The sequence below is a fragment of the Haliotis rufescens genome, unplaced genomic scaffold, assembly GCF_023055435.1.
Source record: "Haliotis rufescens isolate VD_foot unplaced genomic scaffold, xgHalRufe1.0.p SCAF_14, whole genome shotgun sequence".
Lineage (NCBI taxonomy): Eukaryota > Metazoa > Mollusca > Gastropoda > Lepetellida > Haliotidae > Haliotis > Haliotis rufescens.
In genome coordinates, this window is record NW_025963824.1 from 35,956,397 (window position 1) to 35,976,896 (window position 20,500).

A 20,500-nucleotide genomic window follows, 5' to 3' on the forward strand; every position below is an offset into this window, starting at 1 on the left:
CTCTGTAAATTGATGCCTTGACCCTAAGTGTCCAGCATCCTCTGTAAATTCATGCCTTGACCCTAAGTGTCCAGCATCCTCTGTAAACTGATGCCTTGACCCTAAGTGTCCAGCATCCTCTGTAAACTGACGCCTTGACCCTAAGTGTCCATCACTCTCTGTAAACTGATGCCTTGACCCTAAGTGTCCATCATCCTCTGTAACCTGAGGCCTTGACCCTAAGTGTCCAGCATCCTCTGTAAACTGATGCCTTGACCCTAATTATCCATCTTCCTCTGTAAACTGATGCCTTGACCCTAAGTGTCCATCATCCTCTGTAAACTGATGCCTTGACCTTAATTATCCATCTTCCTCTGTAAACTGATGCCTTGACCCTAAGTGTCCATCATCCTCTGTAAACTGATGCCTTGACCCTAATTATCCATCATCCTCTGTAAACTGATGCCTTGACCCTAATTATCCATCATCCTCTGTAAACTGATGCCTTGACCCTAATTATCCATCATCCTCTGTAAACTGATGCCTTGACACTGAGTGTCCATCAATCTCTGAAGACTCATGGCTTAACCCTTAGCATCTGCCTTTTTGTAAACTCAAACTTCACCCTGAGTCTCCATCATTCTGTGACCTTCTTTTAGGTCACCTTGTTTAATGTTACGTTTTACGGATATTTTGCTAACCAATTAACCTGGGTATGTCAAAATGAAAATAAGAATGAACTTGTATATCTTAGCATGCTTGTATTGTATTCATTTATTTGGCATTATTCAAAGATTATTCAAAAAGCGTTGCTATGTGCAGGAACAATAAAAACACCAATCTGATCACTAGTCATCTGCTAGGTTACGAGGTTGGGTCATGGAATATATCAACATTATTTTTTATTTCATTTTCTGCTTGTGGCTTTTGGCTCTAGTTGGTCGAGCTCGGAAACCATAACATTAGAAAGTAGTTGCTATATATTTGTCTTACTCATCTGCAATGGTGGGTAGGCATCAGTAGACTTTCTGACCATCTTGTCAGATGGTGACCATGTTGTCCTAGCCTACTTGTTTGCACGGCAGCGATAGAGCTGGAGCTGGAGCTTGACCCCAGCAGTGATAACTCACCAGATCCCTAATGTGTAATCCCCATTCTTTGAATGACATTGTCATGTACTTGTTACAACGGCTGCTCAATAAACCATGTTTGTGTTTATATTCAAGTTGGTATTTCCGCTATCCAAAGTGTGCAGTGAGGCCGTCTTGTTGTTGATAGTCACTTTGGAGGCATAAATGTGAAGTTCATTAATGCGAGCTAAGACCACTCGCATTTTTCGCATTTAAGTCACGCTCGCGTTAATTTCAAGATTTACAGTATATCACTGCTGTTCCCCGCTTGCACTGAGATGACATTTCCTGTCTTCATCGATACTTCGTGGATGTCACCTATTTATTTAGGATGGGTGTGTTTTGAAGTGGGCTGAAGGGTCCTTTGGCAATACTGTACATTGCCTTATGTCACCCCAACACACTTTGTTTAATTCATGCAGAGAATATTTCGCACAACCCAAATAAAAGCAAAATGTGTTTGTGTGCCTTTGTTCTAAAGTATGAGTTTGGTGTAGTAGTTATTAAGAACACATAGAAACCATGGAATGACCTGCCTTCTTTTTCCATTGAATTATTTAGATATAAGAAATATGTCAGACAAAACTGAATACTCTCAATGCAGATGATGAAACATCCTTTAAATCCTCACTATTTCGTTCTGTGACATCAAAATTCCTTCAAGTGTAACCATGGTAACCCAAATCACTTCAGTTTAATGATCATATGAGAACACAAATTTTGGTGTTTTTTTCTGGAAAATTATAAACCTCTAGAAAGTGGAGTAATATGTATTATTTTAAGTGGATTTCGTATTTCTTCATGGGCAAGAGGTGGAGGATGTGCTCGGTCTATGAGTATATGTGTGTAGGCAGGAAATGGTGCATCTTCCTATACTCACATCAGTGAAAGGTGGGTGGGGTAGTTCTGGACAACACCCCCTGGCTGTCCTGGTGTGAATTTGAACTCATCATATCTTCCATTGATTTGCTTTAGTATCATGTGTTTTTCCTCTTTAAAGAATGCCTCTATGTCTGCTTGATGCTACAGGTGATTGGCTTCGTCTTGTGTCCCCTCATGGGTACAATGTGTGAAGCCTATTTCTGGTGTCCGGGATATTGCTGGAATATTGCTAAAAGTGGTACAGTCAAGTCCCGTTAATCCAACATGGCTGGTTGCATATGGTTATGTCGGGTTAAGAAGTAGGTCGGATAAATGAAATTAAGTAGCATGAACATTCGAGATTGAAAATCGGACAACTGCACAATAGATAACGATACAAACACGTCATAAAAAAGGATAAAGAAATATTCATATTGTAAAGTTACATTGTTGGTGGAATGTGTTTTCTAATCATGATACCTCTAAAGCTAAACAGAAAAACTACTGTTTCGGGCTATATGACCGATTCAAATTACTTTTAAAAGCATAGTCTGGAATGGAAGTCGCCAGTTTTGAAACTAGTGCCGCAATGCTTAAGAAAGCTGCTTTCTTATTGGCTAATCTCGACTTCCTGTTTGTCATTTCATTGGTCGGAGGGTGAGACTGTCAGATTAACGGGTCTAAATAGTACTGATTTAATCGGTTCCCACCTTTAGTGTCGGATAAAGCCAATTGTCGGATTAACAAGTGTCAGATTAACGAGATTTGACTGTATAAAACTTGATTATTCACAGGCTGCCGTCATATAGCTGGAATACTGTAACATCCAACATCCAACAGACTACCAGATATTCCATGCATGTTTTGAACTACAGTCTTTCTTGATGGCCTTGTTATGCTTTCTCGTGTGCATATATACTGAACAAAATCAGGAATATTTTTTGGATATTTTTAGTAGTTTTAGAATTAGCACACAATTTCATAAAAATATCCAAAACAAATATTCATGATCCCAAACTTATTTTGTTCAGTATAGAAACATCTGTGATGCATGCTGGGAATTGTTGTCTTGATTCATGATCTTGCATTTGAATATGTATTGCTAATGTGAATTCATTATTTGTTTCATGAATTAATTATTTCCTGTCTAAATCTTGCTTTATTTCATTTGATTGAAGTCTCCTATTTTCCCAGTTAATATGAACTTTTGACTATTGATTAGGAATGATACAAGTAGCTCCATGTTCTGTCTTAGTAAGGCCTTTTATTTTTATTTGTTCATTTACAAAACATTTTGCGCAAAATACAGTATAGGTGGTCAGTATTTAAAATTAACAATTACTCAAAAATATCCACAAATGTTTGGCAAAACAGTCCAACAATTTCCAGTTTGCCTATCGGGGTTTTCAGTGTGGACTCTGGAGGAGTTGTTGAACACTTGACTTGCCTTTGCATGTCTTTGTGATGGAATGAACCGGTCTCATGGTATCATCACTATTTTATAGTAATTTATAAACATATGCTTACGATTCTGAATCATACAAGGGATTTAATATGATTAGGGAAAAGATTTAATTGTATTTTTTTCATCAAATAACTAAAAATGATTAAATGACATAGTGTACACATTCCTGGAACAGCAACTCATTGGATAGAAGAGTCAGTTTTAAAAAAAATGATTAAATGTCTTCTTTTTTCCTAATTTCTTTTTGTATGTTTGTTTAAAGTGACAATAGAAAAAAAGAGGCCTGAATGTCCTTCGATCATCACCTTCTTGGACAATTTTGTGATTTCTGAGAGTTTCAGGGAATAAATATCTTTAATTTACCTGTAATTATTAATGATGAATTTTTTTGTTTTAAACGAAATTTACAAAATGATCTGTTGTGAAGACGATCAGGCTCCTAAATGTTAAGAAGGTAATGTGTGCTCAAGAATTAGATGTCTACCCTGAATTGTGATGGCAGCAGGAAACATGTCTGAGTTAGGAAGGCTCTCACCTCGTCAAGAAGGGGAAGGGGTAGCACAGTGGTTCAGCTGTTGTTCATCAGGCCAAAGATCTGAGTTTGATTCCCCAAATGGGCACAATGTGTGATGATTGGTTCCGGTGCTGTCATATTTCTGGGCTTATGCTGGAAGAGATGCTCATCACTGATATCTTCCTGCATTGTCCACACGTACCTTGTGACCACCAGACACTCTAGATTCTGTTGCTTTTTTTTAGACCTGTGAAGATCCGGGGTAGAATAGGTCTTCAGCAACCCATGCTTGCCGTAAGAGCCGATTAACGGGGTCGGGTGGTCAGGCCTGCTGACTTGATTGATGCATGTCACCGTATATCCCAATTGCGTGGATTGATGCTCATGACATCAATCACTGGATTGTCTGGTCCATACTTAATTATTACAGACCGCGTTCATATGGGTGGAATATTGCTGATCAAGTTTGATTTAAATGTGTGTTAGTGAAAAAGAAAGATTTGAGGTAGGTTTTCTTGACTTAGTGAATATTTTAGCTCATGTAGCTTCATTCGTGACATAACTTTAGCGACAAGTGGCGACCACTTTGATGTGTTCAGTGAGCTTTGAAGCGTCTTGATTACGTCATTAAGCGCATGGTTACGCATTGTTTAGGTGCTCGAAAGTAGGTGAGGCTCGAATACATGTTACGTGGAGATATATAAGTAGTTCAAATAGGAGGAGTATGCATTGTAAACTCATTGGTTCTTGAGGAAGTGAAATATTCCTGTTGTCACGGTACTGAACCAATATTTTAACAAATTGAGAAAAAGAATTTTTGGAATATCGTTTTGTGGAGCTTTAGCTAATCTGTTTGTAATCAGTGTAATCAGATAAGAGTAGCTCTCTCAAACTACTTGAAATTAAAAAATGGTGTTTTCAAAAAATACATTCTCAGTGAAATTATTCAAAAGAATCCGACGAATGAAAAATTTCTCTTGAACCTTGAAAGAACGAAATGAACATAATTGTCGTAAGACATGCCCAGTTATAAAGTTTGTTTTTGTTGGAGGTGTAACTGCCATGGGTTGCCCGCACTGTCAGGGTAGACATTTAAACTTTGTCTCCTCGTCTCTTATGTGCTCCGAGTAGTGTCCGTCTTGGTAGAGCCAGTAAGATGCATCTCTTTTCTCTATCCCTAGAAGCTGGTGAAAATATGATGACAGATCACAGCACGTTTTACTATAACCAGCGAATGTGGTAAACTGACGCCTCTTCCATAGACTGTTTGTTGTGCTGTTTTGACAGAGTTGTCTCCCTTTACCGTGATTCAGATTTGAATGTGTCCTTCATTCTTACATCTGGGCATTTTTTTAAGAATGTGTCCTTAGTTTTCATTATTATTTCCGATTACAAGAACCATCAATGTTTTTTTTTCCCTCTGATCTGGCAAAAGAAATATCCTTAATCAGAGAGCTATTTTGATAATTAATATTAAAGGTTCAAATAAAATATTGAACACACAGACACATTTTCACGTTTTGCATCAAAATGGAATTAGTTAGGTGACATGATTTATTTATTTTTATAAAAGGTTATTTTGAAGCAGGCATCACATTGCATTGGACCAAAATGCTCAGAGAATGAAAGACAAAGGGAGATAACTCTCATTTCTGCCTGTCTATCTTCTTCTCCCTCTGTGTCTCTGTAGATCAAGAGGACCTGTATGCCACACTGCGTTCTCCTGATGCTCTCACCGTAGCCTCTTCTGACAAAATACTTATTATCTCAAGACCCTACACGGCACAGGTAGTTAATTGTCCAGAATGTCAGTAGTTTACTGTACAAATAAATGCATTACAAGAGTTAGGATCCATTTCAATCAGTGTTAGGGCAACTGCACCAGATACTTTCCCCTCAGAAAACTGCCCCCTTTAGGAAAACTGCCTCCCCAGGAAATGACCTCTCAATAATGTAACACAGGACAAGTCTCAGTATTATTTTGTTCTGCTAATTCCTCCCACCAAGAAGTAATAACTGGTTGTAAACAAATTGCAAGCGGTGCCAAGGACTATATGACTTCTACTAAGCGTCTATGTTCCCATAACCCTTTCACTCATTCGTGACTAACTCGTGTTATTCCGGGACAAGCCGAATAGCGACTCGTGCCCTTCTCATGGCCATTTTTGCGACCGGGTTCCGTCTTGGCGCAAACGGGCATACCTAAAACAATTGTCAACTCGTTGTGTAATGGTTCACATATATTTCCCCATATATTATATATATTTCAGATGCAATTTAAAGCACATCGGGACATGCGGAATTATACAGTATGATTGAACACATTTAACGTGTCCTGGGTATATTTTTAGATGCAAGACACATGTAAAATCAAAAATTCTTTCTGAGGGATTCTTTGATGAAGAACTTGAAATCATACACGCATTCTGATTGGTTTGTCGTATTTCGCACATAACATTCATCGATAGGGGGACGAGTCTTCTTGCAGGTTACGGAAAGAAAGGGGCAAGTGGTGACAAATGCCTTTCACTCTCTCCTCCCCCCCCCCCCCCCCCCCCCCAACTACTGTTGGCTTATAAGAGAATGGGCATGGCTTGTGCTACGTTTAGTTTTTCGTGTGTAACTGATGTGGAGTTGTCATATTTATTTATAAAAATTGACTTAATTTTCTTTTTAATTAATTAATTAATTTTAATTTAATTGCCCACCACTCTTACATTTCTACCTTCATAAACACAAAATATGTTGAAGTCAATTCATTTTTATGATAGAATCAGTTGACATATCATCAAAATCAAATATATAAATAGAAAATTAAAAATATCCTGGTGGATAGATCGCTAAACCCCTAAACATCTGTGTTAAACTGAAGGTCTGCTAGATACTTGTCATGTGTTATCAAGAGGCTTTGTCTGGGGTCAGTGAGCACGGGCAGTGCGCAGAGGGGCAGAATACAGATGGACAGTTGCCCTAGAATCGTATTCATCAATATTTTATGTGGATGGGAGTGTGTGTAAAAAGTTCATTGAAAAAAAGGTAGGAATTTGAGACATACTATTTCGATAATCTAATTGTATGGTGGTATATTATTATAATCTTACTTACCATCTTAACCTAAGTATGTTTACTTGTACTAATTGATGTGGTGTAGTGGGTCTTATATCACTCGGACACTCGTGACAAGGTGCAGGGAGTATAGCTCCCTCTGTATGCAAGAGCTGTTTAATTGTTCTAACACATTTTACTATTTGAATTCCATTTTAAATAGGTTATAATTGACTTAAATGTTTGTTTTTTACAAAGATTCTAATTTAATCTGGGCACGATAACTGCAGCTTATATTATACACTAACTGACCAAATGTTTTATTCTTCGTTAAACAGTACAAATTTCACCGAAGCAGGATGCTGGCACAATTTTGTTTTCTTTTGAGAGAATGAACTGATCTCAATTTCTTGACTTTTATAACTTTTTGTCATTATCAGACAGTGCAAGCTTGTTTACACCATTGTCAAGCTCGGTCTTGTATTCTTCTTAAATGGTCAGGGGTGGTCGGGTAGCCTTGTGGTTAAAGCGTTCGCTCATCACACTGTAGACCCGGGTTCAATTCCCGACATGGGTACAATGTGTGAAGCCCATTTCTGGTGTCCCCCGCCGTGATATTGCTGGAATATTGCTAAAAGCGGTGCAAAACCATACTCACTCACTCACTCACATTCTTAAATGTTCAGCTGATAATGTATGCTGTGTTGGTTTAGCCATATTGTTGATTTAGTGCCTTTTTCATTAAAAATCAGAGGGATTAATCTGGGATATCAAACCAAGTGTCCTTGGCAGGCAAATTTGGAAAAATGTTTTGTTCAAATTTGTTTTGGTTATTTGAACTCTTTATTTTCTGAACACTGAAGTATTTTGATATTGCCGTCAATGCAGTGATGTAAGACTAAGCATTAAAGCCCCTTTCCCTCAGTTAGTTATATTAGAGAAATAGATATCCCCTTGGAGAAGCTGTTTCATTAGGTACCCGTGCATGTTTTGACTGGTGGCAGCGGTCGAGGCAGTATACGCTCACCTTTTCACGAACACCTGGTGTCATCACTATTTGATAATGATTCATAAACACCTGGTGTCACCACTATGTGTTAATGATTCATAAACACCTGGTGTCACCACTAGGTGATTATGATTCCTAAACACCTGGTGTCACCACTATGTGATAATGATTCCTAAACACCTGGTGTCACCACTATGTGATAATGATTCCGAAACACCTGGTGTCACCACTATGTGATTATGATTCATAAACACCTGGTGTCACCACTATGTGATAATGATTCCGAAACACCTGGTGTCACCACTATGTGATAATGATTCCTAAACACCTGGTGTCACCACTATGTGATAATGATTCCTAAACACCTGGTGTCACCACTATGTGATAATGATTCCTAAACACCTGGTGTCACCACTATGTGATAATGATTCCTAAACACCTGGTGTCATCACTATGTGATTATGATTCCTAAACACCTGGTGTCACCACTATGTGATAATGATTCCTAAACACCAGGTGTCACCACTATGTGATTATTATCCTAAACACATATGCTTGTGATATGGGCGGAGGTGGACAATGGACTCTTAATTTCTTATCATTATGGAAATGTTTTTTATCATGTTTATTATGACACTAATGATATGAATTGGTAATTATTAAATTCTAACCTCTGTCTTTTACTATTAAATTCTAATTTCTTGTATTTACTATTGAATTCTAATTATGGTATTTGGTTTTAAAATCTAATTTCTGGTAATTACTTTTAAATTCTAATTTCCTGTATTACTATTGAATTCTAATTTCTTGTATTTACTTTTAAAATCTAATTTCTGGTAATTACTATTAAATTCTAATTTATGGTATTTACTATTAATTTCTAATTTCTGACCTTTGATGAGTGGATGAGGATGTCAAGTTTCATGGTAACCTCCTGCGGAGGACAAAGCATTATATCAACTGGCAAACAGGCGTCGGAACAATGGAAAAGGGCTCAAAGTAGCAACCTATGGCCACGTGTCTTGATTTTGCGGCAATACATCTCGTACCATTTAGCAAATGGCGGATATAAATATATACGTTGTGGCACCATATCTTGTAGTAAAATGATTTGCAATCTGATTATGAACAAGTGTGTATTGGAACGAAAGTGCACAAATGTTTAACACCCCATTATCATTTTGGCACTGTAATTGATGAACTGGTTCATCCAATGATGCGGAGGCCTCGAACCGGAGACTCTAGTAACCACAGTCTTCCATCACCCAGCCATCATTGAAGTAACATGTTTAATTCTCACTTCTTGTTTTTGCGATGATTGACAGCTGAAACACAATGTTTTGTTCCTCACATCCAGAAAAAGACAAGACGAAATGGATTGTTTAGCGAATGAAACATAAACTAAACAATTCCATTTAGTCCTGATATGAGCAACAAAAAAATGTGTTTCAGCTGCCAGTCATGGCCAAAACAGGAAGCGACTTTGTTGTCTTGGTGCTGGCTTTTAAGAAAATGGCTTCTCTCTTAGAATTTATGTTGGCTCCGTGAGAATAGTCAACTTTGAGCCCTGAGTGTTGCTTGGCCTAGATGAAGTCGCTCTATAGCTTGTCTCTTCTCTATGTAATTCTGTAACACCTAACATCCCGTCTCCACACACTATACACCTTGCAGAGGTCAGACAACCACAGTTCACATGCATTAAGCGCACTAAATAAACTTCTGTATCACTGCAAATGCCTAACAAAATATATTATTACTTCCACTAAACATGGGTGTTAATTCTGATTCATTTACAAAATACTCACTTTGGTTCTTGGAATTTAAATATAATTTGTGTCTGAAAGAAACATTGCTATTTTGTATAATTTGAAATTGTATTCTCGATATGAAATGTGTTTATGAAAATGAACTGATATGTTATGTCTGTGGGAAAATAGACACCTGGTGTCTGCTGCTTGTCTTAAAGGTAGAGGAGAATGAGGAATGGGTGGTTACAATGTATGATCTGACTGATGGTAATAGCGGATCCCTGTTCATATCATCAACCACTGGTTCTCTGCCAGGACTGTTGACTGAGATGATTGATGTGTGGAAACATATGGCTGGAATATTGCTGACTTGACATAAAACAGAGGCTGCAGGCTGTGAGATTGTATTCAGAGTGTGAATTGTTTGTTGGCAGCATTGTTTGTCCAGAATTGATTATTTGTAGGTTAGCATGATATAGCTGGAATACTGCTGACGGTGGTGCAAGACAACACGAAAACAGTCATTTATCCTTTTTCTCTACCGTAATTGTTGTAGAAAGCCACTTTATTACCTGAGTAGGATGCTGTATCGTAAATAAAAACATTCTATAAAATATATATTTAATATTAAAAGTAGTTTTTGCTAGATGACCTCATTTGCTTAATTATCGTACCGTATTTATTGTAGTGATAACACTTACTATTACTTGATAAATACCAACATGTTGTGTCTGTTTAGACGCCTTTTGAACTGACGGTGGAGGTTGGACAGAAAGTCCACTTCATACGACGCATGACCAATGGATTACAAGTTCGTCTCGACGAGTCTAACAAGTGTGGTATAATTCCCAGCAGCTGTGTAGAGCTATAACACAAGAACAAAGAAGATATTTATTGTCCTAAAATGAACAAGTCTGTCACCCCAATTGTTTTAGTCTAATGTCTGTCAACCAATTGTTCAGTCCGATGTCTGTCACCCCAATTGTTTTAATCTAATGTCTGTCAACCAATTGTTCAGTCCAATGTCTGTCAAGCATTTGGTTTAGTCTATTGTCTGTCAATCAACTGTTTTAGTCTATTGTATGTCAACCAATTGTTCAGTCCAATGTCTGTCAAGCATTTGGTTTAGTCTATTGTCTGTCAATCAACTGTTTTAGTCTATTGTATGTCAACCAATTGTTCAGTCTATTCTCTGTCAACCATTTGGTTTAGTCTATTGTATGACTACCTATTGTTTTAATTTGTTGGCTGTCAACCAATTGTTTTCCTTTCCATAAACGGAACAATGAAAAAAATACAGGGAAATCAGCTTTACTGTCAGTACATTTGAAATAGCGGCATACAAATTCAACACATGTTGAGATGTGTTTGTGTGCATTGTTTCCAGCATGTATTTGGTAGACCAGGCTGGGAACACATGACAGCATATCATTTTACTGTGTCTAAAACTAAGTGCTCCCTTATTCATGTCCATCAGTATATATAAAATGTCAGTTCCAAAATACGACCAATCCCTACAACCTGAGGAAACACTAAAAAAGATTATTGCTATCAACAAATAATTTTGGAATAATATCTGAAATGCTAATGCTTTAATTTGCTGCAAAAATACATGGTCTAGCCTTTTATCTATTGTGCTGTAGACCGAAGTTTAATTCCTCAAGTTGTTACAACATCGGAAGCCCCTCACATGGTATTCCTGCTGTTGGGCTACTGCTAAAAGTGACAGTGCAAGATGGTCACTGCATCTTCGGGTTCTGGCCAAGAGGGGCTGAAGACAAACAAATACACTTGGCAATGCTGGGTTTTACTTACAGATACACTGCTCTTCAAAAAACATTTTCTCTCTGTCATGAAATTGGGAACTGCGGTGTCCCAGTATATGGTGTTTGTATGCAAGGATGAGAATGGATATCTTGCTTTTCAGCTGAAACTTCTTTGCAATGGAAAGTGGTCCATAATTTGGGGGTGTTTAGGGGGAAGCCATGAGATTTTAACAAATTTGTGGTCACTTAAATTCACGGATTCGCGGAAGGTTCTCACTCCTGTGTATGGCGGGCCCAGGGGCGAGTGTGGTCACCAGCTTGTCATAAAGGATGGACCATTTTTATTGCGGGAGAGAGCTGGAATTTATATTACTTTTAAATCTGTTCCCATATGTGCTGAATTTTTTTATCCTTAGGTTTCAAATTTTCTGACTTCTTCTTTCCTAAAAAACTTGTATGTTTGAAAAAAATCTGTTTTCTCAAACAAAATCCCAGCTTCCCTCCATAATGCCGACTTCGTTCTCTTTGAGCAACAAAATTGTGGACAGCTTCTATGATTTGGCAGAGTTTGTCATATTACCCCGATGGAACACTGCTCATGCTATCAACCACTGGTTCTTCTGACCCATACTGTTTTATTTACATGTTAAGGTCTTATAGTTTGTTTGCTTCTTAGCACTCCACTGAGCAATATTTCAGCTATGTGATGGTAGGCTGTAAATACTCGAGTCTGGCCCAGACAATCCAATGGTTGACATCATGAGCATCAATCTATGCATGCAATTGGGATAAGATTTCATGCATCAACCAAGTCAGCAAGCCTGACCACCTGACTCTGTTAGTCACCTGGGTTGCTGAAGATCAGTCCTAACCCTGTTCTTCATGGGTCAAAAATATCATAGCTGCAATATTGCTAAAGTATGTCTTAGTGCTCTGTTTATAGCTTGTAGTTGTGGTGGGAAGTATATATGTTTGTGTACAACATGAACGTCAACTGTACATGTAACACCAGGTGTCTCTATCTTTCTCTATACACTGGAATCTGTCAAAACTGGACACTGACTAAACCGGATCACTGTTAACATGAAACGAAATTTATGGTCTGAAAAAACTATTTTGGTTCATCTTCAACTAATCTGATCTTGATCCCTGTACCAGATTAACTTTCGATCCTACACAAGGCCTGTTTAGACAGATTCCACTACACAAGGCCTGTTTAGACAGATTCCACTACACAAGGCCTGTTTAGACAGATTCCACTACACAAGGCCTGTTTAGACAGATTCCACTACACAAGGCCTGTTTAGAAAGAATCCACTACACAAGGCCTGTTTAGACAGATTCCACTACACAAGGCCTGTTTAGACAGATTCCGCTACACAAGGCATGTTTAGACAGATCCCACTGTACAAGGCCTGTTTAGACAGATTCCACTGCGCAAGGCCCGTTTAGACAGATCCCACCACACAAGGCCCGTTTAGACAGATCCCACCACACAAGGCCCGTTTAGACAGATTCCACCACACAAGCCTCTCAGCACAATACAAAGCTTGCTCACATTCTCTACAGGGTAAATGTACATGTTTTTTTTAGTATTCTTGCAATTCTTACCCCATTAATCTGTCCTAGGTATTTCATGTGAAGTGTGTAATTTTAGACAAATGAAGTTCAAAACTATTCTGTAACCTTGTGTATCATCTTTGTTGTGCATTATGTTAATGCAGTGTGAGTTGTTTATAGCTTTTATAAGTTATGTTCTTTTCCAAGCTAATTGAAATATTTGTTACCGGTAATTTTGAATTCAAATTTATGTGGAATATTTGAACAATGTTTTATTCATTGTGTGGTGCTTCACCTTGCTGGTTCCTTCTTGGTAAGTCCATTTGAGTATGGGAATCAGAACTGTAGTCTCTTCGACTTTTGTATATCAGTGCGTGTATTGGACATTCTGCTACAATCCTGAGATGTTTAAAAAGCGTGCTCTTAAATCCCTGACCGTTCTGATCGATAATGGTAGATGAAATAATTGTTTCAATTTGTCAAATTGTAAGTTTCAATTTTCTTTTGAATATTTTGTCAGAACTGTTTGCTACTTCGGATTAAGATCTAAAAAGAAAAATCTATCCCTACACTGTGAGAAAGTGTTTCCCAACTCTGATGTTGCATCAATATATATTGCTCTCGATCCATAAAAGATATGAGAATTGTTAACAACCCATTTATTTATCTCTCAGTGTTCAAGACTCACACAAGATATGATCCATATCAGCTTTTTGCATTTGGTAATTGTTAAATATATAGATTGGGTGGGGCTGCAAAAGTTCCCACTAGGACGAAATCTTCATGTGTAACAGTCTTAATATGTGTCTTGGTTTGTCAGCACCATACCATGCTTGTGGGTTTCACCAATGTGGTAAGTGTCTTAAGACCGGCATCACCTCGGTCTTCCCTCCCACATCAAGCTGATGCTCCGTGATGAAACGATAGTAGCTAGGCCAACTCGCGGTTATAAATAATGCACATTGCACAGGGTAAGTCTTGCATGTCTATATTGGAGAATGAGTATTCTCAAAAGAGGTGTAATATATAAAAATGCATATATTTTAAGATATGTAATATTTTTGTGCAATTGTTCTGTACATGAACCTGGAGATGTTATACTTATTAGCTTGTTTTTTTCTATTTTGTGATATGGCAGAGTTTTAAGATGTACATATCTATGCAAGAGAGATGGTTGATTGTATAATATATTGTTGTCCAGAATTATATTGGAATCTTATATCCCATCTGCTGCGGGAATGGTATTTGCTGGTCTACCAAATACAGTACATGGAGTCACTGCTTATATTTAATAAAGCTTATCATAATGTTATATAATGTCTGTATTGTACTGGCATAGAGCGGGGTTATTAAGACCAAAATCCAATGCATAAAAAACGGGGTCGGCCCATATTCTGAACCAACTTTCCTTGATGGTATACCACTCCAAACAAGTAAAGGGACACCTACATTAGGACCACTGTCTGTTGCAATACCAACCAGCCATGACAGCTATCGCCATGTGAAAAAATCAGGTGTTCTTTAACTTATTTGAGTAGTATAGTTTGCAGGGACAACAGTTGCAGTGAGTGTGACTGCCACTGAATATTTTCAGTCCATTGTGATACACACACTGGAAGAAATACCATGAGTGAGTGAGTAAGTCTGGTGAGTTTACCCTGCTGTAAGCAATATTCCAGCAATATCACAGTGGGCGACATCAGAAATGGACTTCACACATTGTACTCATATCATGACAAGCCTTTGCTAAAACTCATATTCAGTACTTTTCAAGACTCATGAGAAAGTCCTGGTTAGAATAGGTCTTCAGAAACCCATGCTTGCCATAAAAGGCGACTGTGATTGTCGTTGTTATAACCAAGCCCTCAGACTAGAGAGAGTACCAGAGGCGTTCCGGAGACACTTTTATTTCGCCAGCCACATGGCCGGTCAACATGTCATAGCCGAGTGACAGCACGTGCGGACTACCTTCACAGGCACGTGAGGTATTCATACGCGTTACTCTCACAGTACATAGTTCAAGGGTACATCGGGTAATATAATACTTATCAAGATATTACAGTCGTGAAAGGCGACTAACGGGATCGGGAGGTCAGGCCCGCTGACTTGGTTGGGATACTTGGTCATCGTATCCCAATTGCATGGATCGATGCTCATGATGTCAATCACTGTATTGTCTGGACCAGACTCGATTATGTACAGACCACTGTCATATAGCTGGAATATTGCTGAGTGCGGCGTTAAACAACAAACAAACAAGACATTGTTTTAATATTGCAAGCATATTACATTTCGCTTTCTTGCCATGTTGATGATCTCAAAAGTGCCAACCATTCCGATGTATTCAGCTTCCTACAAGACTTGAAGTAAAACTCTCTGAAAGTTGCTGTTCAAAATCTGCTGTAAATATGCATATTAGACATATTCATATTCTTTAATTTAAACAAACAAACCAAACCCAAACCTTTCAAGCGATCAAAAGTATAAAAGTAACAACGTGTACACATTCCTATCTAACTTGGTATGTGCTTCGGAGTTGACGAGTGCCAGAAACGGAACTGTGTTCCCATGCTTGAATACAAGCGAAGGACGATCTCGTTCCCGTCCACAAAATGGGGGTGCAAACTCTGTTGTGACGACCCCGACAACCCGGTAACTACCTTGCCGGCTGCTGGCATGGTGACTTACACCCCGTTCACGTGCACCTCTATACATATGTGTGTATATGTGCTTATGTGTGTAGAAATACATACGTGAGTATACTTGTCATGTGAACGCATTTACTCGTGTGTGTATATTTACACCATGAGCAAATTTGCATCATGTCTGGAGCAGGTGTAAATGTAAATTTGCACTGTGTGTATATTTTGCAATGTGAACGTGTATGTGAACGTAAGAGCATGATCTAATTAATATCTGTTCTTTTGACAACAGCAAACACATTGTCAACAGTCGCCAACTTTTATGCGTACATACAGAGTTGAGCGGACGGTGTTTTCTTTCGGTTTGCACAAATTATAAATCAAACACATGTTGCCTCACGCGAAAATGTTTGGCGAATCAACTCTCTTCTCATTCAACGTTGATTGGAACGTCTCCCAGAACAAAAACTGAACCATCAACTACCAGTTTATCGCAGCTCAAATAGGCCACTTTGTTCTCTTGTCTGGCTCTCACCATAAAGGAAACAACTTTGATCGAACCCCTCTCACACTCTGGATGTAGCCTTCTGAAACCCTGAACTCTTTATTCCCCTTCAGAATCTTTCTGGCAGCTTCCATCACGTCTGCTCTGTCCTTGTAGAAAGAGAACTTGACAATTATCGGTTTACTTCCAGATTTTGTGTGCAGCCGATGTGCTCTTTCTTTGCAGATGGATTGAACTTCGATGTTTAGAGTAACGTCCATAAAATCTTTGACACATCTTCCCATGTTTTGTCTTGCAGACCATGAAAGATTAAATTTGATCTTCGAGACTGTGCTTCAATGCTGTCATTTCTGGATTCCAGGGCATCACGTTTCTGTTTCAAACTTGTGTTTTTCTCTTGAAGGTCACGAAGTTTGTCATCACAGTCTTTTATGAATAGGTCCATCTTGTCATGAAGGAGGTAATCTGTGTTTGGATTGCTTTGGGTGTTATAGCAAGATCGTCGAATGTTGATTGGCTATGTGAAGTGTCAGGAGTCAAACATTTGCCAGAAACATTTTGTGCAGATATTCTAGTCTGTACTCTTCCTGAAGAAGGGGGTACTTTGGGTGGTCCTGGGCTGGATTCAACATCCCCCGCTATCAATAATAGTGACAATGATAACAGAGTGAGTCTCAGAACCAACCTTGGTAGCTGTATACCGGGGTGACTTCCACGTGAGTGTTTTCTTCTCGGACAAAAACATCCTATTCTGCTACTCCAAACGACAATATCCACACCCATGCTTTTGAATGGCAAAGTGTAGGTATCTATGCCAATACTAGTACACACCTTGTTCTTGCACCACTTCCTAATATCTTGTAATCACATGTTTACTCTCCAGTGAATATGCTGTGTCAACATCATTTAAATGTCACGTGACCCGCCACCAATAATATGTTTTGAAAATGTCTATCCGTCGTTTTAAAAATTGGTAGATTAAATTTGCAAACTGAGATTGGTTGTGGCTGTATTCGTGAAGGGTGTTAAAGTACTGTAAAATCATTGTCCCCCTGAAAGAGTACGTAAATTCCACATCATTCAAAGTACATTTGGGTCTACCCCATTTTTAATCGTACTATATTTGTTAGTTTTAATTGATAGCTACAATTGACTACAATCACCTGCAGCTAAAGCCATGGTGTAAATCCTGCTGGGCAGCCGTGAAGGAAGCAGAAGTATTGTAAGTCCCCACGGTCCCCAGTATGGTGGCCTAACGTTTGTTGCTGGCGATCCCTAGCTCGTGTGTGTGGTTCATTTTCTTTGGAAACTGGAGTTCCTCCATCGTTTGAGCAGCAGCATACATGCAACTGTTTTATGTCATGCAAGGAACAGTCCGCATTGAGAGTAACAGAAATAATGTCATTTAAGTTATCAAGTTGATTCTGTGGAAATGATTGGTTAATTTGTTTTATTGGCCTCCGTTTCTTAATCGGTAAATCACAGTTTTCATTATATAATGACATAAACAAAATATACAACATGTACAAGGGATCACCAGAAAGATCATCGAAAGAAGAGGGGGAAAACTCAAAATCATCGGGGCCCTTGCCCCCTCTACACGCAGCCCAGACAGCGAATGGGACTTCTCCCAGGAAGTGCTGCCTATTCAAACCCACCCAGGACTTTTCGGAGAATGTGAAGACTCCCCAACACTGCAGCCTTCTGCATTACCCAGATTGCCAGAAGGGCTGTATTCCTGGTAGCAAACCCGGGTACTCTCCCAATCAGTCAACAGATTGGGAGGTAACAAACCTAAGGCACCAAGAACAATGGGGAGTCGGACAACATGGTACTTGGGATGCAAGCGTGACATTTCGAAAGCGAAGTCTGCATATTTGCCATGTTTATTCCTGAGTCTTGTCAATCACATTGGTGTCAAAAGTGACAGAAAATTCAATGATATAAATACTTTCATTGGATTTATCAAAAAGGACAAGATCAGTTTTGTTGGCCTTGATACGTCTGAGGCTGTCAACGGGCCTATTCCACAGAATTTTGTATTTATCATTTTCCATGATGCCCTCTACATATTCTGGGTGATTTATTTATGACGTCCAAGTACTTATTGTGTTTTTTGACGTACACTTACAAGCAAGAAAACATGCATTGCTAGTAATTGCTCGACCATAGACCATATGACATACGCATGGGTTGTTACGATGTAATGTATCACGTTATAGTCATTACAAAAAAGAAGTGACATATTCATTAGAAATATCTGCCAAAAGCAGAGTAGAAAAAGTGACAAAAAAAACCTTCCATATCTAACGGAAATCCCTTTCAAAGCGGTCTTTTGTGGAACTTCGATCATACAAGTAACATACGTTTATTGACATAATTAGCGGAGCGACCCCCGACCGCGTCATCTCAAAAGACGTTAAAAGATGGTACTTGTTGTTACCGTGCCGGTGCTCGGCATTTAGGGGCTAAAAAAAGGACTTGTTGGTTCTGAATCAGTATACTGTGTCATGGTGGGGTATTCATGTTAAACTGTGACCTGGTATCTCAGTGGGCTGGCACACTAAAATGGGCACTAGTCCGGACTAGTACAAGCATCAACACACACGCACACGCACGCGCACGCACGCACGCACACACACACTCACACACACACACACGTGCAACCACATCGCTATATAAGGATCTAGGACCCGACGTTACAACTTATTTCACCTCACCTCATGCAATGTAATCATTGTACAACAGAATTTGAGCAATCAACTCTAACCTCCGAAACATGTACAAATAAACAAATATTTATCACTTTGAAAATCACATTAACATCAATTAGTCCCCCAGCTTGTATCGTGTAATGTGCCGTGAATAATCGAAGCAACGTTAAAAAACTAACAAAAACATATTAAATCAGGACATTGATATTAATTTGAAGCTGGTGTAATATCCTACATTGATTAACTGTTTATATGCTGTGTCAGTAACTGTTTATCCCTTATCCTTAAATGCCTGTGCCCATTACCTATGTATATCCAGTGACATTTAACGTTCATAACCTGCAGTGATCAAATGTCTATATCCTGTAATATTAACTCTATATCTCCTGTAATATTAACTGTTTATATCATGTATCGATCACAGTTTTTATTCTGTATCTCAAACTGTGTATATCCTGTGTCTATATTTTGATATTTGCATCATTGACTGCTTATATCCTGTTTCCTTAACTGTATACATGCCGTGTGATTAAATGTTCATGTGATCTCAAACCGTTTATACCCTGTATAATTACCTGGTTATACACTGTATCATTACCTGGTTTTATCCTGTATAATTACCTGGATATACCCTGTATCATTACCTGGTTTTACCCTGTATAATTACCTGGATATACCCTGTATCATTACCTGGTTTTATCCTGTATAATTACCTGGATATACCCTGTATAATTAGCTGGATATACCCTGTGTCATTACCTGGTTTTACCCTGTATCATTACCTGGTTTTACCCTGAATCATTACCTGGTTTTACCCTGTGTCATTACCTAGTTTTACCCTGTATAATTACCTGGATATACCCTGTATCATTAATTACCTGGATTTACCCTGTATCATTACCTGGATATACACTGTATCATTACCTTGTTTTATCCTGTATAATTAGCTGGATATACCCTGTATCATTGCCTGGATTTACCCTGTATCATTACCTGGTTTTATCCTGTATCATTAGCTGGATATACCCTGTATCATAACCTGGTTTTACCCTGTATCATTACCTGGTTTTATCCTGTATAATAAGCTGGATATACCCTGTGTCATTACCTGGTTTTACCCTGTATAATTACCTGGATATACCCTGTATCATAACCTGGTTTTACCCTGTATAATTAGCTGGATATACCCTGTGTCATTACCTGGTTTTACCCTGTATAATTAGCTGGATATACCCTGTATCATTACCTGGTTTTATCCTGTATAATTAGCTGGATATACCCTGTATCATAACCTGGTTTTATCCTGTATAATTAGCTGGATATACCCTGTGTCATTACCTGGTTTTATCCTGTATAATTAGCTGGATATACCCTGTATCATTACCTGGTTTTACCCTGTATAATTACCTAGATATACCCTGTATCATAACCTGGTTTTACCCTGTATAATTAGCTGGATATACCCTTTATCATTACCTGGTTTTACCCTGTATAATTACCTAGATATACCCTGTATCATTAACCTTCTATATCCATGTCGTTTCTGTTTCATTTCATTTTTT

The 20,500-nt window shown here is 38.5% G+C and overlaps 1 protein-coding gene across 12 annotated transcripts in view; it reads left to right on the forward strand.

The window, feature by feature from the left end:
* LOC124118873 (proline-serine-threonine phosphatase-interacting protein 1-like) overlaps positions 1-14,389 on the forward strand; it is a 69,216-nt gene extending 54,827 nt beyond the window's left edge. For 2 of the 12 annotated variants that reach the window (XM_048395351.1, XM_048395352.1), the window contains 2 exons: positions 5,640-5,737; positions 10,491-14,389. In XM_048395351.1, coding sequence (XP_048251308.1) covers positions 5,640-5,737; positions 10,491-10,622 — 230 coding nt within the window. In that variant the 3' untranslated portion in view covers positions 10,623-14,389. Of the gene's footprint in view, positions 1-5,130; positions 5,189-5,639; positions 5,754-10,490 lie in introns of those variants that run through there. The other 10 variants (XM_048395353.1, XM_048395357.1, XM_048395355.1 and 7 more) reach the window with 6 other exon arrangements.
* The last annotated feature ends 6,111 nt before the right edge of the window (positions 14,390-20,500 follow it).